The sequence below is a fragment of the Typopeltis vanoorti genome, chromosome 5 (assembly GCF_054136105.1).
Source record: "Typopeltis vanoorti isolate ZY-2024b chromosome 5, IOZ_Tvanoo_1.0, whole genome shotgun sequence".
Lineage (NCBI taxonomy): Eukaryota > Metazoa > Arthropoda > Arachnida > Uropygi > Thelyphonidae > Typopeltis > Typopeltis vanoorti.
Genome location: NC_143553.1, coordinates 141,537,254 through 141,558,533, shown reverse-complemented (window position 1 = coordinate 141,558,533; position 21,280 = coordinate 141,537,254). Strand labels below are relative to the sequence as shown.

At 37.7% G+C, this 21,280-nt stretch overlaps 1 protein-coding gene across 1 annotated transcript in view; it reads left to right on the top strand.

Annotated features, from left to right (window-relative positions):
* The window catches only part of LOC150106883 (uncharacterized), a 134,779-nt gene that overhangs the window by 24,019 nt on the left and 89,480 nt on the right, over nt 1-21,280 (top strand). Inside the window, exon 2 of the mRNA XM_090393496.1 lies at nt 12,791-12,959. Within this exon, the coding sequence (XP_090249622.1) occupies nt 12,816-12,959 (144 nt within the window). The 5' untranslated portion in view covers nt 12,791-12,815. The remainder of the gene's footprint in view (nt 1-12,790; nt 12,960-21,280) is intronic.

The following is a 21,280-nucleotide window of genomic DNA, read 5'->3' as shown; positions in this document are numbered from 1 at the left end:
ATACAGAGAACCTGTTTGTCTCTGCTCGTTAAAGTGTTTTTCAGCAACCAAGTGATTTGATGAGCTGATTTTGCCACTTTTGTGATGTGTCCCCTGAACTTCAACTCCCTATCCACCAACATTCCCAAATCCCTGGCCTCGTCAATCTCCTGGAGTACAGTTCCACCAATGTGATATACTGCTGCTAATCTTTTCATCCCAAAATGCAAAACCTTACATTTTTCCACATTAAATTGACATCCATTCTCCTTAGCCCAGTCCTCCAAACTATCCAAATCATTCTGCAAAATTTTGACATCCTGAGCATTCACTATTGCTCTACCTAACTTTGCATCATCCGCAAAAAGATGCACAGTTCCTCTCAGATCCTTTCCTGTATCGTTAACAAACAAATTAAACAGTAGCGGTCGAAGAACAGAACCCTGTGGCACACTGCTAGTCACAGGCCGTCTTTTGGGCTCTACTCCTGAATAAACCACTCTCTGATATCTCTCCATCGACCACCCTCCTATCCATCTCACCAACCCTATATCCATTCTCATATGCTGCAGTTTACTGATTAGAATCCCATGTGGTATCCTATCAAAGGCTTTAGCAAGGTCCAGTAGAATCACTGTAAACCTGTTATCCTTATCCAGTTCAGCCGTCACTGTTATAGAACGTGAGCAAGTTACTGAGGCATGATCTACCCTTCATAAAACCATGCTGTCCCCCATAGAGTATCCCATTTTCATCTATCCAATCTTGTATTTTTCTCTTGACTGTTTTCTCCAAGACCTTGACAACAATTCCTGATATGCCGATCTGCTGGTAATTTTCAACAGCAGTCTTAGAACCTCCTTTATGCAGTGGAAATATTTTCCCCTCTTTCCACCCCCTTGGGACTAACCCAGACCTGAGACTCAAATTAAACAACATGGTCAAAGGCACTGAATTCTTTAGCCACTTCTCGTACAACACGAGCTGGTATATCATCCAATCCCGTGGATGAATTGACATTGAGGTTTTGTAATAGACTATTCACCTCCACTTCATTCACCACAATTTCCGTATAAGCTGTTGGTTCTTCCATTTCTGCAATGTCACCACCTGGATGACATACTCTTGCAAAGTGCTCACTCAGTAATTCTACTATATCAACTGATTTGGTTACCTCCCTACCATCGGCATTCTTTAAAATCAATCTGCCGTATACATTTTTTCTTTTACTTGCAACATATCGAAAAAACTGTTTGGGATTCTCTTTAGCCTGCATGGCTAATGTTCTTTCATAATCCACTTTTGCTTTTCTTACCACACTTGTTACCCTTCTGGCCTGGGCTTTATATCGTTCATGTGCCTGCAGGTCACCTTTCTCCTTAAATTCTCTCCACAGTTGTTTCTTTTTTTTTTTCAGCTCAAGCTTACTGGTGTTATTCATCCATTTAATCCCTACTTGATTTATTATTCGGACTCTAGGTATACAGTCAGCCATTGCCTTCTGCAAAAACTTCTTAACTGCCTCCCATGCACTATCAACATCCAGTCCTTGCAGTTTTACATGCCATGGCACTGAACCAATCAAACTCCTAAGCTTGTCATACTTACCAGCCCAATAATTCCACATGTACCCTGTCTTAATTGTAAATTCCACACCTTTAGCCACCTCTCAAGTCAAGACCCTATGATCACTCTCACCAGTTGGTGGCAATGTGGTCATATTCGTTACAGCCAAATCCTCAGATGCAATTACTAGGTCAAGCACTCACTGACCCCTAGTATTTTCCATTACATGCTGTCACAGATAGTTATCCCTTAATAACCGCATAAAAACCCAATTCCTTCCTCCCATGTGTCCTCTCCTCTCCAATCAATGCTACCATAGTTGAAATCTCCCATAATAATTACCCTCCTTCCACTCATTTCTTCTATTTGCTTATGCATATTATCTCCACCATATTTTCCATCACCTGGTCTATAACAGCACCCAATTTTATATTTTGTTCTGCTAGCCTCTATCTCACACCAAATGGCCTCAAATGTCCTCTTTTCTCTATCCTGCAATTCAACTTCTATTCTCCTTAGCTGTAGCTCATCAGCTATCATCAATAATACCCCCCCCCCCATTTTATTCTCCCTGTCATTCCTGAACACACTATACCCCTCACATTCAATCCCACTAGCTATATCATCTTCAGTCAGCCATGTTTCACTAATGCCAATAACCTGTGGTCTGGAGGTGCCAACCAAGGCCAAAAATTCTTCCTTCTTGTTTCTAATACTCCTAGCATTAGTATACATGAATTGCAGACCCCTGTTAGCCCCATCCCTACCTTAATGCCTTATACTAACTATCACATTCTGATTTGTTGTCCTTCGTACTCGCTCGGGCATATTATACTCATTCATACACTCAACTGCCTCCCTAAGGTCTGCATATCTACTCTCCCCCCCCCCCCCTAATAAATCTAGTTTCCCTGATTCTGCACATTCACTTCATTGAACAACACTTTTTCAAGTCTCCTTACACCGAATCCATTCAAATGCAAACCATCCATCTTATATATATCCTTTCACCCATCGAATTCACTCACACGTCCACACCACTCATCCTGCATAACCCACGCATAAAGTCATTTGCAATTATGGCCATGAACTATAGTGGCATGTTTGAGACAGACAAGTATACAATACAAGACAATTGTATTGTGCAACCCATTTGCTATATTGTGTGATTCTTGTAATCCTCTATTGTTTTCTTGCATCATTGTATCAAGTTAACTCTGGCCACGACTTTTGTTCAGTCATTCTAATGTTTTTAGATACTCTTGTGCAAAAAAACCTTGCATTGTTGCAGTTGCCATTATATTTGCACTATCATGCATCATTATCACACTCAGTTACATGCACTCAGTCCCTGAATATCTGTTGACCTGCTTATGTAGAGCAATATTGTTTGACCACTGATTAGAGATCCTTCGACACTTCTGTGCATGTCAGAAAAAGGAGAATCCATTCCAATAATAGGGTAATCAGTCCGTGTTGCGGGATGAGTTGTTTATTATTACAGGTCAGAAAATTAACTTCTCTTTTATGATTATTGTAGTTAACTATGTTGCTTGTATAACAGTTGGAAAATTTTACCTATAAAGCACGTGGTTTCGCATGTTGGTGACCAATTCGTAAGTCCTTCATTTCTTTCTCCCCTGCAGCATGAATCGACTGTTCTTGGCAAAATGCCAAGCAGAGACCTACAAACGGTGGGCAAACTACACCAGCCTTAAACAGATCTCATACTGACACTGATGAAACAGTAGCTTTCCCATATGATAATAATCAATCTAAATAAACTGGCTGTTCAGTGTGTGTTGACTGCATTATATTAAGGAAATTTATACTAAACCACAGTTATTGTATAGCTGTTACTGTACAGTTATTGTGGTTTGAAATGCCATATATATGAATGAATATTTGGCATCTATTTATTGCAGTTTATATTTTTGATTTGGTTGATGCTTTATACTTGAACAAAAAAAACTTGTAAAATGACAACTGCCTGTATATATCTATATATGCCATATGGAGACTTGATTGAACACTTCATCTCGTAATCTCTGCTAATTCCATGTGCATTATTGAACACTTTCTCAGGAGGGTGAAACAACAACAACAAAAAAAAAAAAAAAAAACCTGGGTTTTGGGTTTTTCTGTATTACTGACAGAACAGGCTAACAAAGTTGCATGCACATAATTCACATATCATGATGACTAGCTAACAATGTGATGTGTAGAATGTCTGAGATCTGCTTGCACCAGGATTTTGATGAAATAACCACACCTAGTGTAGGGTCATACCTTGTCACATCAATTAGGACTTTTTAACATTTCTATTGAATCTTTGAATGCTCTGATAAAGAAATTTTAATCAGTGCCATTTCTGTACAGTGCAACAGTACTTGATGATTTCGTTGTTGGAGGTTTGTATTCAGCGAATATTTATGTGTGTGCTAATAGACAGATGGGTCTGTAGTTACTGATGTCTTCTTTATTACTTTTTTTGTGCAGAATTATGGTCTTTGATGTTTTCCATTCAGTAGGTACTTTCCTTAATTGTATATATCGGGTAAACCTTTCTGCTAGAGCTTTGAAGAGTATTTGTCCATCCATTTTTAATTCATCAGATTTTATACCGTCAATTCCTTCTGATCGGTTATTTTTCATATGATGGATAGCCATTTTTACTTCTTCAGGTAGGACAGATGGTATTTTCCAAATTTCGTCTGGTACTGGAGCTGTACCTGCTATACACAAGGTTTTTCAAATTTCATTTCCTCAACTCTTTATATCCCACGTTCCAGAGACCCAAAACTGACTCAGTGAATTTTCACTGGACCTACTCTAAGATACCCTCATCCCCTTGAAAATTGGATGACCAGATCTACACACCATATATGCAGCCTGACAAGGCCTTATGCAAGTGAACCATAACCTCTTGGCTTCTATGTGTTAAGTTCCTCTGTATCACTGCCATAATCTTTTGATATTTTCAGTTTTAACAGTGTGAACCCAAACTTCAAGTCTTTATCGATGACCACCTAGATCTGTCATCTTCTCCACCTTTTTTTTTATCAGAATTTACCCATTAATTGTATACCAAATTTCAAGGCCCTTTACAACATTAAACTGGTATCTCCACTCTAAATTAAAGGTGCCAAGAAATTATATTCTTGGTTTAATTCTTTATCCAAGTGGGAGCAAATTGCTTCACGCACAAACAAATTTGTGCGTGAAGCAATTTCACCACTGGGCAACTCGTATATAGAAGCTAATGACTTTACATCACTTGCCTTAGTATCTCCTAATGCAAAGCAATCCTTATGGACATGTATAATGCTATGGATTATGGGAAGGGTCACTATCCAGACCAGTTTCAACCTTTGAGGTCTTATCAGTGGGAGCCAGACCCAGAAGTGATACTAAAGTTGAAGTAATACAGAAGTCATATTTCTATATACCAGTAGCCTAAAGGTGTCACACCTTATTACTAAAATAATCTGGATTAGAGATAGATGTTCAAAGTTTTTGCACTTGGTTATACTGGGTCTAGCTCCCACTGATGAGACCTTAATAAAGGTTCGAAACTTGTCTGGGTAGTGATCCTCCCCATAATGTATAGCATTATACATGTCTGTAAGGATATGTGCTTTGCATTATAGGATACTAAGTCAAGTGATGCTTGACTTTAGCTTCTTTTTACAAGTTGTCCAGTCATGAAATTACTTCACATTCAAACTTTGTTTGCTCTCACTTGGATAAAGGATGAAACCAAGAATATAATTTTTTGGTACCTTTAATTTATAATATAATCAAGAAAAACTGTGGAAAAACTTTCAACATGGTATCTCCACTCACTTTGCTCACACAGTATATTCAGATCTTTCTGGCCACATCTGCTATCATCCTCATAATTTTTCCTAACTTTGTATCATTTGCAAACAGCTGCATCTCCAGTTAAGCCCATTTCATATCATTAACATACACTTTAAACAACAATGGCCCCAAAACAGACCTACCAGTGACCTTTGTTTTTGGGATGCTCCTCTGTCATACACAACCTGCTGATGTCTATCCAGCAGCCAGTCACCTACCAAACTCACTCATCTCTTATCCCATCTGTTCCAATTTAGTTATCAGTTTGTTCTGTTTGCAGACCAAAGGTCTTTGAAAAGTTCGAGTATACCACTGTATATACATCTCCCTTATCCAGAAATGTCACCTTGTCATACATAAGCAAAATGCTAAAACATTACTTCTCTCTTTAACAAACTCATTCTGACAATCACAGATTGATAACAGCAGTTATCAATCCAATTCTGAATCATAGTCCTCTCCAACACCTCAACCACAGGCACACAGATTACCCTATAATTTACACAGATAGCCTCAGTCTTATCCATCCCTTTGTGATATGGAACAATTTTACTTGTTCTACTCCTTTGGAACTTGACCTGTGGCAAGACTCATGTTAAACAGGTATTCGCAAGCTGTCATTAACTCCTGGAACATCCTCTTAAGGTGTGTGTTGATATGTCATCCTATTGTCTTATTAACATCAAGTTCGCTTAATTCCTCATATACTTCCTGCTTACTATCAGTTTTCTTTTCCAAATGCCCTCTTCACTTAAGTCCATCATGATGTTACATTCATGAGGATAAAATGCCTTGGTAAATTGCTCATTGAATACCTCAGCTATATCCTTTGCAGTAATTGACAATCTACTATTTTAATCTTCTATGTCATCTTTCCATAATCATTCGTTCTTCTACTTGCCACATATCAAAACAATTCTTTAGAATTTTTCTTGGCTTCATTGGCTAATTTCTACTCATACTGCACTTTTGCTGTCCTTACCAAATTACTTGTTGATTGTTCTTTGTATTTGTGAGCCCCTGATTATTACCTTTCACCTTGTGTCACCCCCCTAAACCTTCTTTTTCCAGATTGCATTCCTAATCTCTTCATTCATCTATTTCACTCCTATCTCATATATTGCTTAGTTAGCATCTTTGGAACACACTCAGACATAATGCAATTACCTTAATGCATAGCATTACACATATCTGCAACGAGATGTGCTTTGCATTATGGGAGATACTGAGATAGGAGTAATGAGAGCTTTCTCCACCTTTGCAACGAGTTGCCTGGTGTTGCACTACCTTACCTCGGTCCTGAAGATACTTTCAGGTGCAAACTTTCTTTGCTCACACTTGGATAAAGAATTAAACTAAACTTATTATAGTCTAACCAAGTGAAAAATAAACTCTCAAAAAAATTTCCTCACAGTAGTTTCATATGACTGCTTACAATGCAGATGATCACTTGATGATTCAGCTATATTTCACTTATTCTGACTTTTTTGGCAAATAAATTTGGTCAATGTAAAATTTCGTCTCCCTTATTTCTGATACACCTGGCATTCATAAATAAGCATAGCAGTTCTTCTTGGTCTGTAACCAGTCCTATTCATGCTGTCCCTCACTTCTCCATACTGCTACCTACCTGCTCACTTTTGTACCCTTACTCCATATATCTTTCCAGACTCAAGTAATACTACACTATCTGATCAAAAATATCCAGACACCCCTTCGTAATAGTGGATATTGCGATATACATTAGAACCATGGCTCATAGAGGTATAAAAAGGAAACAGTCTTACAATCTTCATAGACAAACATTAACAGTAAAATGGACCATACTGAAAAGCTCCATGACTTTCAACGTGGCACTATCATATCAGTTGTTGCAAAGGATGCCACTTTTGATGAGGCTGGATAAGGATGTCACCTTATCCAGCCTCACTAATGCTCTTCTGGAAGAATCAAAGAGAATACCATAGCAATGAATTACCAAAATCTAGTAGAAAGCCTTCCCAAAAGATTGAAACTTTTTGTACCTTTAATATTAGAATAAAAGTTGGGATGAGCAGGCATCCAGATACTTTTGATCAGATAGTGTCCAATGTTCTTGTTATGCCTTATTTTTTGAAGGGTTGACTGTTTCATGTTTGAAATATTCTGTGTAGTTGTTTGGCTTTGAGAAGTATGTGCTGTTTGGATGCAGATTAAATCTGCAACATCTTTTGGCAATTTTCTTAGTCCCTTTTTCAGAATTTTTAATATTCATGGTATTTTTTTAACATAAAAGTTGAATATATGCCCTTGGAAAGCAATTTTAGTTGTAACCTTTACTCAATTTAGATATTTCTATAGAGTTATATTTCTCTGATATTTGTTAATTACTCATCCATTCGAATATATAACCTCCGAAGCTCTCCGAATATATAACCGCGCTAGCTACGCGAAGAAATCACCGCCACGCGGTCGCTCTTAGCGGACATCAACGAAGCTATTCGTGCCGTCGAAGATGAGCTTTCGCGCACTTTGAACCACGAACTTTGGTCGATTTTACATGCCGTCTCATGTACCGCTGCCAAAAAAGAATTTAAAAAAATACAAGGCCAACAGATGAAAAAGTTCGAAAAATTAAAAAAGAACTCTACTGTCTTTCCAAAACCTGCTACCAACATGGTAATCAACCTTTCTTCATTCACCCTGAAGCCTGAAGCACTCAACGCGCTGTCGCGTGGACACAACTTCGCCATTGCTCCCAATAAAATACCTAGTGAGGATATTATGATCCAGATCGAGCGCGGAATCCGCCACCTTCCACATCAAGTTGCCAACAGTGTAAGACTGGATGTAGCCTGTGTCCTTTCCAAAGCAAGACCACCAAAAACCAACATATCAAACAAGGAATATAAAGCCCTACAGGAAATGAAGAATAATAAAGAATTAGTTATCACCAAAGCGGATAAGGGAAATGCAACGGTAGTACTTAACCAAAAGGACTACACAGGTAAGCTGAATGCTCTTCTATTAGATCAGGCCACTTACCTCCCTATCAATTACAATCCCACCAACTCTCAAATTAGAAAACTTCACAGGCTCCTTAAGAGAGTCACTTCTTGGCCTGTAGAAGTTACCAACAGATTAAAGCCGTTTAACTCTATACCCTCCCCGTATTTACGGACTCCCAAAAACACACAAAGAAAATGTGCCATTACGTCCCATAGTGGATGGCATTGATTCCCCCACATACAAACTAGCTAAACATTTGGCCAAAGAGCTCACACACTATACTGGCAACACACCATCACACATAAAAAACTCAGCCAATTTCAAAGCCAGCATAGAAAACTTTACACTCCAACATACTGACATAATGGTCAGCTTTGATGTGTCCTCTTTATTTACAAATGTCCCACTCAAGGAAACTTTAGAGCTAATCCAAGCTAAATTTTCTCCTGATATCTCAGCCTTATTTCAGTTCACAATGAACTCAGGCTATTTCGTTTGGCAGGGAAAATTTTACAAACAGATAGAGGGGGACAGTCATGGGTTCACCACTCTCCCCACCCTTGGCCAATTTCTTTATGGAGACCTTTGAAGAAAAAGCCTTAGCCTCTGCCCCACAAAAACCAACCATATGGCTTCGCTACGTTGATGATGTGTTCGCTATTTGGCCACATGGCTCTGAAACACTTCTCTCCTTCGTAACACACTCACTTAAACAACCAACACCCCTGAATCAAATTCACTCTGGAAAAAGAGGAAAACAACAGCCTCCCTTTCCTAGACACACTAGTCACCCGCCAGCCTAATGGATCCTTGGTTTTCTCAGTATACAGTAAACCCACCCATACAGGCAGATACATTCACCAACAATCCCCCCCCCCAACAATATGGAGTAGTGAAAACACTATACAACAGGGCTAAACTTATCTGTTCAAACGACTTGGCCCTAAACACTGAACTAAATCACATCCTCAACACTTTCTCAGCCAGTGGCTACCCCCCCCCAAAAAATCCAAAAAATATTAGAACCTACAAACCACAGACCCCCCCCCCCCCCCAGCAAGGATTACTCTAAATCCATCACCATTCCCTACATCCGAGGCACCTCGGAAAAGATTACCAAAATCTTAAAAAAACATGACCTGACCTCCTGTTACAAACCTTACAGAAAATTGGCATCCCTTATCCGCTCCACTAAAGACCAACCACTTCCCCTAGACCTACCTGGTGTTTACCAGGTCCCTTGCAATTGTAAACTGTCTTGCTTTGGCCAAACAGGCAGGACAGCGAATATCAGAATTTCGGAACACAAGGACTACATCCGTTTTCACAAATACAGTCATTCTGGGCTTGCGGACCATGCTCTGGATACACACCACAGAATACGGTGGAAGAAAGCTACAGTGATACACCGTAGCAAATACAAATTTGAAAGACTCTTTATGGAATCAGCCTCAGCCCTAAGAAATTCTCCAAACCTCAACAAATTTGGTTGTATGCGACTGCCCCAAATTTGGGAGACCTACATCTGCAGACCTTCAGCCCAACGGCCAAGAACAACTACTTAGCCCGCTAGAGGGCACCATCAGGACTGTTAGGAGAACAATAGCTTCATCTCTTCATTCCCAGTTTCTGTGTTGTAGTGCCTACGTGCACGTAACTTTTTTGTAAGTTCCTTTAGAAAATGACAATGTGACATTGCCGAAATATCGGAAAATATTTATTAAAGTTTAATTTATATCCTTAACTACGTTGTTCTATTCCTTAAGTGTTTTAATAATTTAATAATACTCATCCATTCATTGCAAGTTGAATATTAGTTTACCATGGAAATGTTTCAAAAATGCCTTTGCAATTTTTTTTTCTTTCTCCCTAAAAAAAAAAAATAAAATAAAAATTAAGAATCACCTGTCATGCAAAACTATACTACACCATAAAAACTATATTAATGAAGAATAGGTGCATTTGAACATCCTGTTAGGTGATTGACAAACTTGCTGTTTAACATAAAACTTAACTTTACGAGCATTTGCCTTAATATGGTATGTGACCTCAGGCTTTGAAGTAGTTATGTTGAAAACTTATTTTAAGCTTTTATTATGCTGAGATGCTGCATGATTTTGATACATTGATAAGCAAATCAGTATTTTACTAGGATTCTAAATCAAGTGGAGTTTGAACTATCTTTGTTACTGTTATGTATTATTATTAACCTTTGCATGTATTGTTTCAGCAAGAATACTGAAGCAGTTCTTCACAGATGGCTAAGCTCCTACTAATAAGATTCATTTTCTTTTGATTGATTTCAAATTATGAATATTTATTCTATTTTACTTAACACATTCAAACATGCCCCTTTATCAAGCAGGAAAACTAGCATTTGCACTTGCATATCTAAATGTCTGAAAGTGATACCATTGCGATATCTTATGGAACTTGCTCAATTTTTAAATATTCATTATCATTTATTGTTTAACTTCCAGCAAACAAAAACTACATTTCTCTAAAACATGAGAATTGCTTTGGTATTATACTACTTAAAAGATGAAAAATCTACCTGAATAAAAATCAAACTCCACTTTTCATTAATGCTTTTGATTAAGGCTTAATTTGATAGCCATTTTGAATTGTTGGTTCCTGTCAGAAACCTTACTGTAACAAAAAATTCTCTTCTCAATACTGTGAAATATATCTCATGTTTCTAAAGTTTAATTTTCCATAACTTAATCCTAGGTTACTATATATATCATTAGTATATTGAGAAGAGTTTCGTTGAGAAATGCCTTAAAGGGCTTCATTTAGCTTTATATGGAGTTTCAGAATTTTTATTTTTGAGTAGTGTAGTATTAGTTGTATTGTTTTCTGAAAATCACAAGCTCTCATATTTCAAGAGCTGGTATTCTCATAAGCTGTTACTTTCAAAACTTAAATTTCAGACATGAATATAGATTTTTGATTCTGTCTGGCTATAAAACAATAATGGATATTTGACATCCTTTGTTTTATTTTTATTTTTTGAGACCAAATCAGCCTTTTATGTTCTTTTCTCCTATATTAATGTTTTATCAATCAACTGAGAGTTCCTCTAGAAAATGCAACTTAATTTGAAATAGATTCCATGATATTGAGAATAGAGAGTTTTTTCTGAGACATTAAAAATATTAATAAAAGATATTATTATTATTATTTCCCAAGACCTCATGGAGTCAAAGACTCATCTGGGAAGTCCTTTTATTGCACACATATCTCATCATACCGTGTCTTAAACACACTCAAACTACTTGCAGACACCACACTCTCAGGCAAGGCATTCCAATCATTCACAACTCTGCACGAAAAAAACCTGCCTCTCACCCCCCCTACTCACACCCTCTTTATACAGTTTCCAAGGATGACCTCTGGTTCTCCCCTGATCTCCCACTATTCTCTGTAGAACTTCTCCACCATTGATCTTATAACAACCCCTTACCAACTTGTAGGTCTCTATCATATCTCCCCTCTTCCTTCTCTCCACCAGACTCTGCAAATTACATCTTCTCAATCTTTCCTCATACTCAACATTCCAGAGGTCAGAAACTACCTTAGTCAGTCGCCTTTGGACCCTTTCCAACATCTCTTCATCCTTCTGAAAACCCAGTGACCAAATCTGGGCACAATAGTCCTTGTGTGGCCTAATCAAAGCCTTATACAATAGAACAAGAATCTCCCTACTTCTACACGTCAGTGTCCTCTGCATCATTCCCAGAAGTCTTTGTGTTGTCTTCACAATTTTGATGATGTGTCCCCTAAATTTTAGATCCTTATCCACTATCACTTCAAGATCTCTTATTTCCTCTACCTCCAACAATATATTCTCACCAAGCATAAATTCTGCATTCCATCTTTGTTTTCCAAATTTTAAAACCTTACATTTTGCAACATTGAACTCACATCCCCATATATGCTCTTGAGCAAAATTTATCTTTTAGGTAATGCAATATTAAGGAAATTCTCTATATTTGTCTCAAGTTTTTTTAATGTTGTACTTCTTAAAAGATGTGAACTAAGGACTGTGCTTTTTTTATAAGGTTTCAAGCATATTTCTATACATATTGACTAGCAACATGGCTCATCCTTTTGATGAGTTGCAAGATGGAGAGTTACTTATGGGTGTGAAGTTCTGCAGATGGGACAAGTGAAGTAAGCAAGAGGTGGAAGCTGATAGTTACTTTAAAAAATACAATATTTAAGGTGGAGGGGATTGTAACATGTGCATTTTTTTAAAGCATCCCATTTTAAGAGGTCAAGTTTTTGTGGTATCCTGTATGTGTGTTGATAGTGTTTAGAAAGCTAGATTTTGTGTTTCTTATATTTTGTTAGAGATAATATTCTGATATTATTCATTTTACAATTTTAGGATTACCTGAATCCACAGTGCAGTCATGTTTTATGCACATTTTGTGTTAGCCAAGAAAGGTCCTTTAGCCAGAATATGGCTTGCTGCACATTGGGATAAAAAATTAACTAAAGCCCATGTATTTGAGACCAACATAGAAAGTAGCGTGGAAGGAATCCTTCAACCAAAAGTAAGTGTTAATAATTAATGCATGCTTATTATATACTATACACTTTTAAAAAAAATAATATAATGTAGCATCCATATAGTCACTTCATTGGAGAATGAAAATTTTGTTCCCAGTTCAGTTATCAAACAAAGAATTTTTTTTTTTTTTTGTGTATGTGTGTGTGTGTGTGTGCACACACACACACACACACATATATATATATATATATATATATATATATAATCTGACCCACAAAATGAAGGACTGCAAGACCTGTAGCATGTGGTAAGAGGAAAGAAGAACTTTGTTGACATGTGTTTTTTGAATAGTTAAAGGTTATAGTTTTTGGGAAAGATAGTGTGAGTGCTGTTCCAGAGGACAGAGGTAGATAGAATAAAAGAGCAAGTGGTGAAATTGTTTCAATAAGTTTGAAGGTGGATGGTAAATGGCTGTTAATCAGCAGCTGCTTTTGTTCTTTCAGTTTTTAAAGAAAGTGGAAGAATGATAGTGTCTAATTCAGCAGAGAATTGATGAAAGCATGAGAGAGAGGACTAAAGTGATTCTGTGTGAGAGAGAGAGGGGGGGGTCATCATTTAATCTGATTGACCTCTTCTCAATAGCATCGAACAATACTAGGGAGGCTGTGTGTTTGTGTGCACCACCCCCAAATGTGTAATCAGTATTCAGTGTGAGTGGATTTGAGATTTGTACAGTGTTAGTAGTTGTATAGGTAAAAGTAGTGCCTTATGCAGAAAAGTACATTATTTTTTGGTGGCTACATAAGCATGACTGAAATGTATTTATGCCAGGAAAGATTACAGTAACCTCTGTATTTGAAGTTTCTCCTCCCATGCTAAGAAAGACAATCAAAGGATTATGAAATGTCATCATCAAATTCCTGCCATGTACCCTCAAGGGGTGTACAGGATATGATAGTACTACATGAAAAAATTACATCATTACTAACTTCCTATCTACAATTTTCCTCCAAATCAGTCTGTTACTTGTCAAGACTGCAACATTATCAGATCTTATATTTCTATTGTCTAAGGCACTTTGTACCGTATCAATCCACCTATATCTTGGTCTTCCTCTGGGTCGTTTTCCTGCCAACTTGGCAGAGAACACTTGTTTTTGCTAATCTTTCCCATTCTATTTAAGTGACCTGAGATTAGCTCTGCTAATGCATTCCTGGATGCTGACAATGTCAAGTTCTTTCCTAATATCCTCACTTTTAATATGATATTGCCATTGATGCCATCTGTTCGTGCCTCTAATCTTTCTCAGGACTCTCATATCTGTGGTCTCTAGTCTTTGATCAAATGTTTTACTTCTGACTCAGATCCATAAGTTAAAACTGGTTTGAACACTGTCTTGTATACAGCTAATTTAGTGTTCCGACTAATTTCTCTCTTATTCCATATGAATTTATTCAATTGACTTCCCACCATACCAGCTTTGCTGATTCTGTTGTCTATTTCTATATTTAATTTACCATTTTCATTAAAAATCGCGCCTAAGTAGCTGAAATGTTTTACTTGTTCCACAGGTTCTCCATTCACAACACAGTTGACATCTTCAATGATTCTGCCTATTTTCATTGTCTTTGTCTTTTTATTGCTGACCTTCATACCATATCTATTACAACAGTTATTCAATTTAGTCAGAGAATCTTGCAGACTTGTAGCAGATTTATTTAGAAGTATAACATCGTCCGCATAAAGCAAAGAGCTGACATTAACATCTCCAATTTTGATATCATGTTTAATATCACTTTCCTTCATAATGTGATCCATATAGATAATGAATAACAGAGGAGATAATGTACATCCTTGTCTCGCACCAGATTTAACATTAAACCATCTTCCTGTACTTCCTTCAATTCTAACTGCTGACTCACAACTCAAATAAAGACTAAGTATTGCTTGATATAATGCCCCATTGACAACATATAACTGCAGCGTATTGAATAGCTTCTCTCTTGGCACCTTATCATATGCCTTTTCCAAATCGACAACACTTAATTACAGATCTTTGTTATATTCCCATGCTTTCTCGGCTATTTGTCGTAAAGTGAAGATTTGATCCTGACAGCCTCTATTTGAGCTGAATCCAGCTTGTTCTTCACCCAGCTTTTCTTCCACAATTCTTCTCAATCGTTTCTCAAGTATACTTGCATATATCTTACCTGGAACACTCAGTAAAGAAATACCTCTCTAATTCTCACATTCAGTTTTATTTCCCTTTTTATATCTGGGTAGTATGAGAGCTCTATTCCAATCATCTGGAATTCGTCCCCCTGTCCAGAGCTTCTGAACTATGCAGTGCAGCCACTGTAAGACTGTTATATCTCCATACTTGAGCATTTCTGGTCGAATATCATCTACTCCAGCTGCCTTTCCACATTTCAAGCCTTTGATGGCTTTTTTCTACTTCAAGTATGGATATGTATTCCCTGACTGCATATCTGGTCAGTCTTTTTAACTGTGCTGTCATCACTGCTTGTTTCATTTTGCAGTCTTTCAAAGTAATTAATCCATACTTCACGAATATCTTTTTCTTCGTTTTTCATGTCACCTTTATCATCTCTAACTCCTTTTACAGCACTCTTTCCTCCATTCCTAAGCTTCTTTAACAACCTCCAGAATATTTTGCCACCTTCTTGATATTTATTTTCTATATTCTTGCCAAACTCCTCCCATGACTTTTGTTTAGTTAGTTTTACACAGTGTTTCGCTTTCTTACATTTGTCTCTGTATTCTCTAAGAGCACAAGCTTTCCTTTACTGCATCTTTAACTTCATGTGTCCACCATGCAGTTCTAATTTTTCTATTCTTCAAGACAACTTCACCACAAGCCTCTCTAGCTGAATCAGTGAGGGCTTTCTTCAAGGCTTGCCACTGAATCTCCAAGGTTTGATTCCTGTTCTCAAACTCTTTCATTTTTTCTTCAATAATCTTTGTGTAATTTTTCTACAGTTCACATCTAAGAGCTGCTCAACTTTTATTGACTTTAAAACTTTCTTACGTGTTATTCTTTTCAATATGAAATTCAATTTTATCTTGCTCAAGACTAAATAGTGATTACTTCCAATTTCAAATCCTCTGTACACTCTGGTGTCCTGCACCAGAGAGAAAACATCACTCTCAACAATAACATAGTCAATGAGACTTTTCTTATTCCTTGCCTCTTCTCTCCATGTGAATTTGTGCACATTTTTATGTTGGAACATGGTGTTAGTAATAACTAGTCCATGTCCTGAGCAGAAATCCAACATATTTGCCATTATTATTAGCTTTGCTCTTTTCTCCAAATTTTCCCAAAATAATTTTGTATGTCTCACAATCATTTCCTACTCTGCTATTTAGATCCCCAACAAGGACCAACTTTTCCTTTTTCATTGTGTCAGTTGCTTTCTCTAAAGCATCAAAAATTTCCTCCACTTCTACCTTAGTAGAACCTTCTGTGGGACCATAGGCACAAATAAGTCTCATTGTCCAGTTCCCCATTCTCATATTTGCCCACATTACTCTACTTGAGACGGCCTGCCATTCAAGAAGATTAGCCTCGTATGTTGTGTTGAATACTATGGCTACTCCTTCTTTTCCTTGATTGTCATTGCCTGAATATAACATTTTGTATTTATTGCTCAGAAAGATCTCGTCAGTTTTTGTCTTATTTTGTTTCAGTCACCCCTGTTATGTTGATCTGATACTTATCTAATTCCTCAGCTAGCTCCATTTCTTTTCCATTCAGGCTTCTTATATTGATAGTACTGATCTTTAACTCTGGCGATGTTGAGTTGGGGTGTGTTTTCAGATTTGTTCCAGTAGCTGACTTTTCGCTGTTCGCCCTGGTTCCCTGGCGAAAACAGTGGGGCTTTGTTTAACCGGTCGACACCCCAGCCGGCATGAAATTTTGTCATGTTGTACCATCATTTTTTATTTTGGTTTAACCAATAAGAATGCAATTTGGTCGGCTAAATCCCAAATTGCCAGTCCATCCTTGTTTGTTCAGTATCCTAGTAGATACCCAACAGAGTGCACCACGAGAAGGTGAGGATTGGACATTAGGTCAGAAGCCCTGGTCGGTTCTCCGCATTCCTTTAAAGGCTGTGTGGAGGTCTCCTCTCAGTTATACAGCTTTGATTCTTAAGCACCCCATTATGAAATGTTATTATTATTATTACGGGTGACTCCAAGAAGTCCTTAGACTCATCAAGGGAGGCCCTAAAACATCATGTCCATCACAACTATTCGACATTTACACAGTATCTATTATACTTTGCCTTGAACTCATTCGCTGTCATAGCATCCACAACAGACTCATCATCATCATCATCATCATCAAATTCCTGCCATGTACCCTCAAGGGGTGTACAGGATATGACAGTACTACATGAAAAAATTACATCATTACTAACTTCCTATCTACAATTTTCCTCCAAATCAGTCTGTTACTTGTCAAGACTCCAACATTATCAGATCTTATATTTCTATCGTCTAAGGCACTTTGTACCGTATCAATCCACCTATATCTTGGTCTTCCTCTGGGTCGTTTTCCTGCCAACCTCGCAGAGAACACTTGTTTTGCTAATCTTTCCTCTCCCATTCTATTTAAGTGACCATACCATCTGAGATTAGCTCTGCTAACGCATTCCTGGATGCTGACAATGTCAAGTTCTTTCCTAATATCCTCATTTTTAATATGATATTGCCATTGATGCCATCTGTTCACGCCTCTAATCTTTCTCAGGACTCTCATATCTGCAGTCTCTAGTCTTTGGTCAAGTGTTTTACTTCTGACCCAGCTCTCAGATCCATAAGTTAAAATTGGTTTGAACACAGTCTTGTATACAGCTAATTTAGTGTTCCGACTAATTTCTTTCTTATTCCATATGAATTTATTCAATTGACTTCCCACGATACCAGCTTTGCTGATTCTGTTGTCTATTTCTATATTTAGTTTACCATCTTCAGTAAAAATTGTGCCTAAGTAGCTGAAATGTTTTACTTGTTCCACAGGTTCTCCATTCACAACACAGTTGACATTTTCAATGATTCTGCCTATTTTCATTGTCTTTGTCTTTTTATTGCTGACCTTCATACCATATCTATTACAACAGCTATTCAATTTAGTCAGAGAATCTTGCAGACTTGTAGCGGATTTATTTAGAAGTATAACATCATCCGCATAAAGCAAAGAGCTGACATTAACATCTCCAATTTTGATATTAGGTTTAATACCACATTCCTTCATAATGTGATCCATATAGATAATGAATAATAGAGGGGATAATGTACATCCTTGTCTCACACCAGATTTAACATTAAACCATCTTCCTGTACTTCCTTCAATTCTAACTGCTGACTCACAACTCAAATAAAGACTAAGTATTGCTTGATATAATGCCCCATTGACACCATATAACTGCAGCGTATTGAATAGCTTCTCTCTTGGCACCTTGTCATATGCCTTTTCCAAATCGACAAAACTTAAATACAGATCTTTGTTATATTCCCATGCTTTCTCGACTATTTGTCGTAAAGTGAAGATCTGATCCTGACAGCCTCTATTTGGCCTGAATCCAGCTTGTTCTTCACCAAGCTTTTCTTCCACAATTCTTCTCAACCGTTTCTCAAGTATACTTGCATAGATCTTGCCAGGAACACTCAGTAGGGAAATACCTCTGTAATTCTCACATTCAGTTTTATTTCCCTTTTTATATCTGGGTAGTATGTGAGCTCTACTCCAATCATCTGGATTTTGTCCCTCTCTCCAGGCATTCTGAACTATGCAGTGCAGCCACTGTAAGACTCTCACACCACCATACTTCAGCATTTCTGGTCGAATATCATCTACTCCTGCTGCCTTTCCACATTTAAAGCCTTTGATGGCTTTTTCTACTTCAAGTATGGATATGTATTCCCGACTGCATGCCTGGTCAGTGTTTTTTACCACTGTTCTGTCATCACTGCTTGTTTTATTTAGCTGTTTTTCAAAGTAATTACTCCATACTTCAAGGATATCTTTTTCTCTCGTTTTCATGTCACCTTTATCATCTCTAACTGCTTTTACAGCACTCTTCCCTCCATTCCTAAGCTTCTTCAACAACCTCCAGAATATTTTGCCACCTTCTTGATATTTATTTTCTATATTCTTGACAAAGTCCTCCAATGACTTGTTTAGCTAGTTTTACACAGTATTTAGCATTCTTGCATTTGTCTCTGTATTCTCTAAGAGCACAAGCTGACTTATTTGCCAGAAAGTTTTGATATGCTTTCTTCTTTTCCTTCACTGCCTCTTTAACTTCCTGTGTCCACCTGGGAGTTCTGATTTTTTTATCTTTGCACACAACCTCACCACATGCCTCTCTGGCAGAATCAATCAATGTTTCCTTCAGAGTTTGCCACTTCAGTGTCATAGCATCCTGTACAATCATTGAAAGAGTGCATATCATGAATTTGATGATAGACATTCTAACTTTGGTCATTGAATTAGCTCTTAGTATTCCAAGGGTCTAGTTTCCGTCCATGTGGTTAGCCCAGTGGCTTTGTGCTTTGCAACCATATGCCTGGGGAAGGAGTATCCCAGGTTCAATTCCCATCGAAGACATGAGGAACTTGAGGATCTTCCTCAGCCATAGCCAAGTTAGCCGGTCTTGGGTGCAGGTAGTAGGTTTTTTCCCACCAGTTTATCTGGCGTTTTTCATCCTGCAAGCAGGCAAACTGGCCCCGTGAGCATACACTTCTACAGTCAAAAATATATCCTCCCCCCCACCGACAGGCTAGGCAACAGGCTGGTTGGAAGTGGTACTAACAAGAAGTCGCATCTAAGTAACACACGGACCCTACATAGGAAGCAGGAATAATGAGTAGTGAAAGAAGAAGATTCCAGGAGTCTAGTCCACTGAAGAGTTACTTACCTTAAGAGCAGGTTACTACTGGCCACAGGTTAGACTTGAGGTACAGCACGGTGGTGAGGGTTTGTTTGTTGGTTGCTTATTATAGTTGAGGTTCAGCATCCTGGAATGACCCACATTTAAAGTGTTTTTTTTTTTTTTTTCCTTTTATTTTTTTATTCACTCATTTTTTTTTTGGGGGGAACTCCCTTTGTTTCTTTCTTCTCAGTGAAGATTGAAACTGGTTTAAGTGGTGACTTACCATAATGCATGCAGTTATACATATATCGACCACTGAAGCAACTTCACGGAAATTAGTGGTTTTCGTATAGGCATGCGGCTGCCAGTACTTGATCCCCTTCAGTTCACTGTGCATAGTTTGATGAGATATGTCTGGAACAGACTTCCTTAAATGCTTCAGTCAATTGCACCATGATGTGATAGCTTCACATCATGGTCTGTCTTTCAACACATCATTCCAGAGAAATATCTGGCAGATGCTTCTCTGGAAATATCTGCCACACAAGTTTTCAAATCTTTCCATCGCTTGTGTCTAAAGTTCAGTAATATTGGCTAAGAGATCCAGTGGATAAAAGTGGTGGAATTCATACTGGTCAATCTCCAGGTAGTAAAGATGTTGCCTGCTGATGACCTTCTCCATTTTTTTGAGAGTTGAGGTTCAGGTGATGGTTGGATTACTTTTATTATTATCTGAGACCTTCAGAGAGTCTAGGACTCATTGATGACACACTTCAAGAGGCAAACTATTCCACTCACTCACTCACTTCTCTGTGGGAGAAAAATCTAGCTCTTGCTCCTTTCTTAACCATAAACAAACTTAACTTCCATGGATACCCCTCCCCATGTTCTCTCCCCCCCCACCTTCTATATAACAAAAAATTTCATCAGACCATATCCTGTAACATCCATTCAGAAGTTTGTAGACCTCTATCATGTCACCTCTCTTTCTCCTGTTAACCAATCTGTAGTCTACATATGCTCTAAATCTGCCCTCAATCTACATTCCATAATCCTGCTATAATCATTAACTCTTCTTTACGCAACTTCCTTATCTCCTTGAAGCCCAAGAGACCAAGTCTGGGTGTTCTTATTAATGCCTTGTAAAGAGGCAAAATGACTTCTTTATCCTTACATGCAAAGGTTCGTTTCAATTTTGCAATTATCCTCTGAGTTGTATTTGCCACTTTTGCTATGTGACCTTTGAACTTCAAATTCCTATCTGCCATAATGCCAAGATCCCTAGCCTCATTAGTTTCTTCTAATATAATCCTGCTAATATAATAGGCTGTTGTAAATTTCATCATACCAACATGCTTTACTTTATACTTACTAACATTGAACTGATAGCCATTTTCATTTGCCCAGATTTCAGTCTATTCGAATCATTTTGTAAGTTTTTGAAAGTTTTTTCACTTGCTTA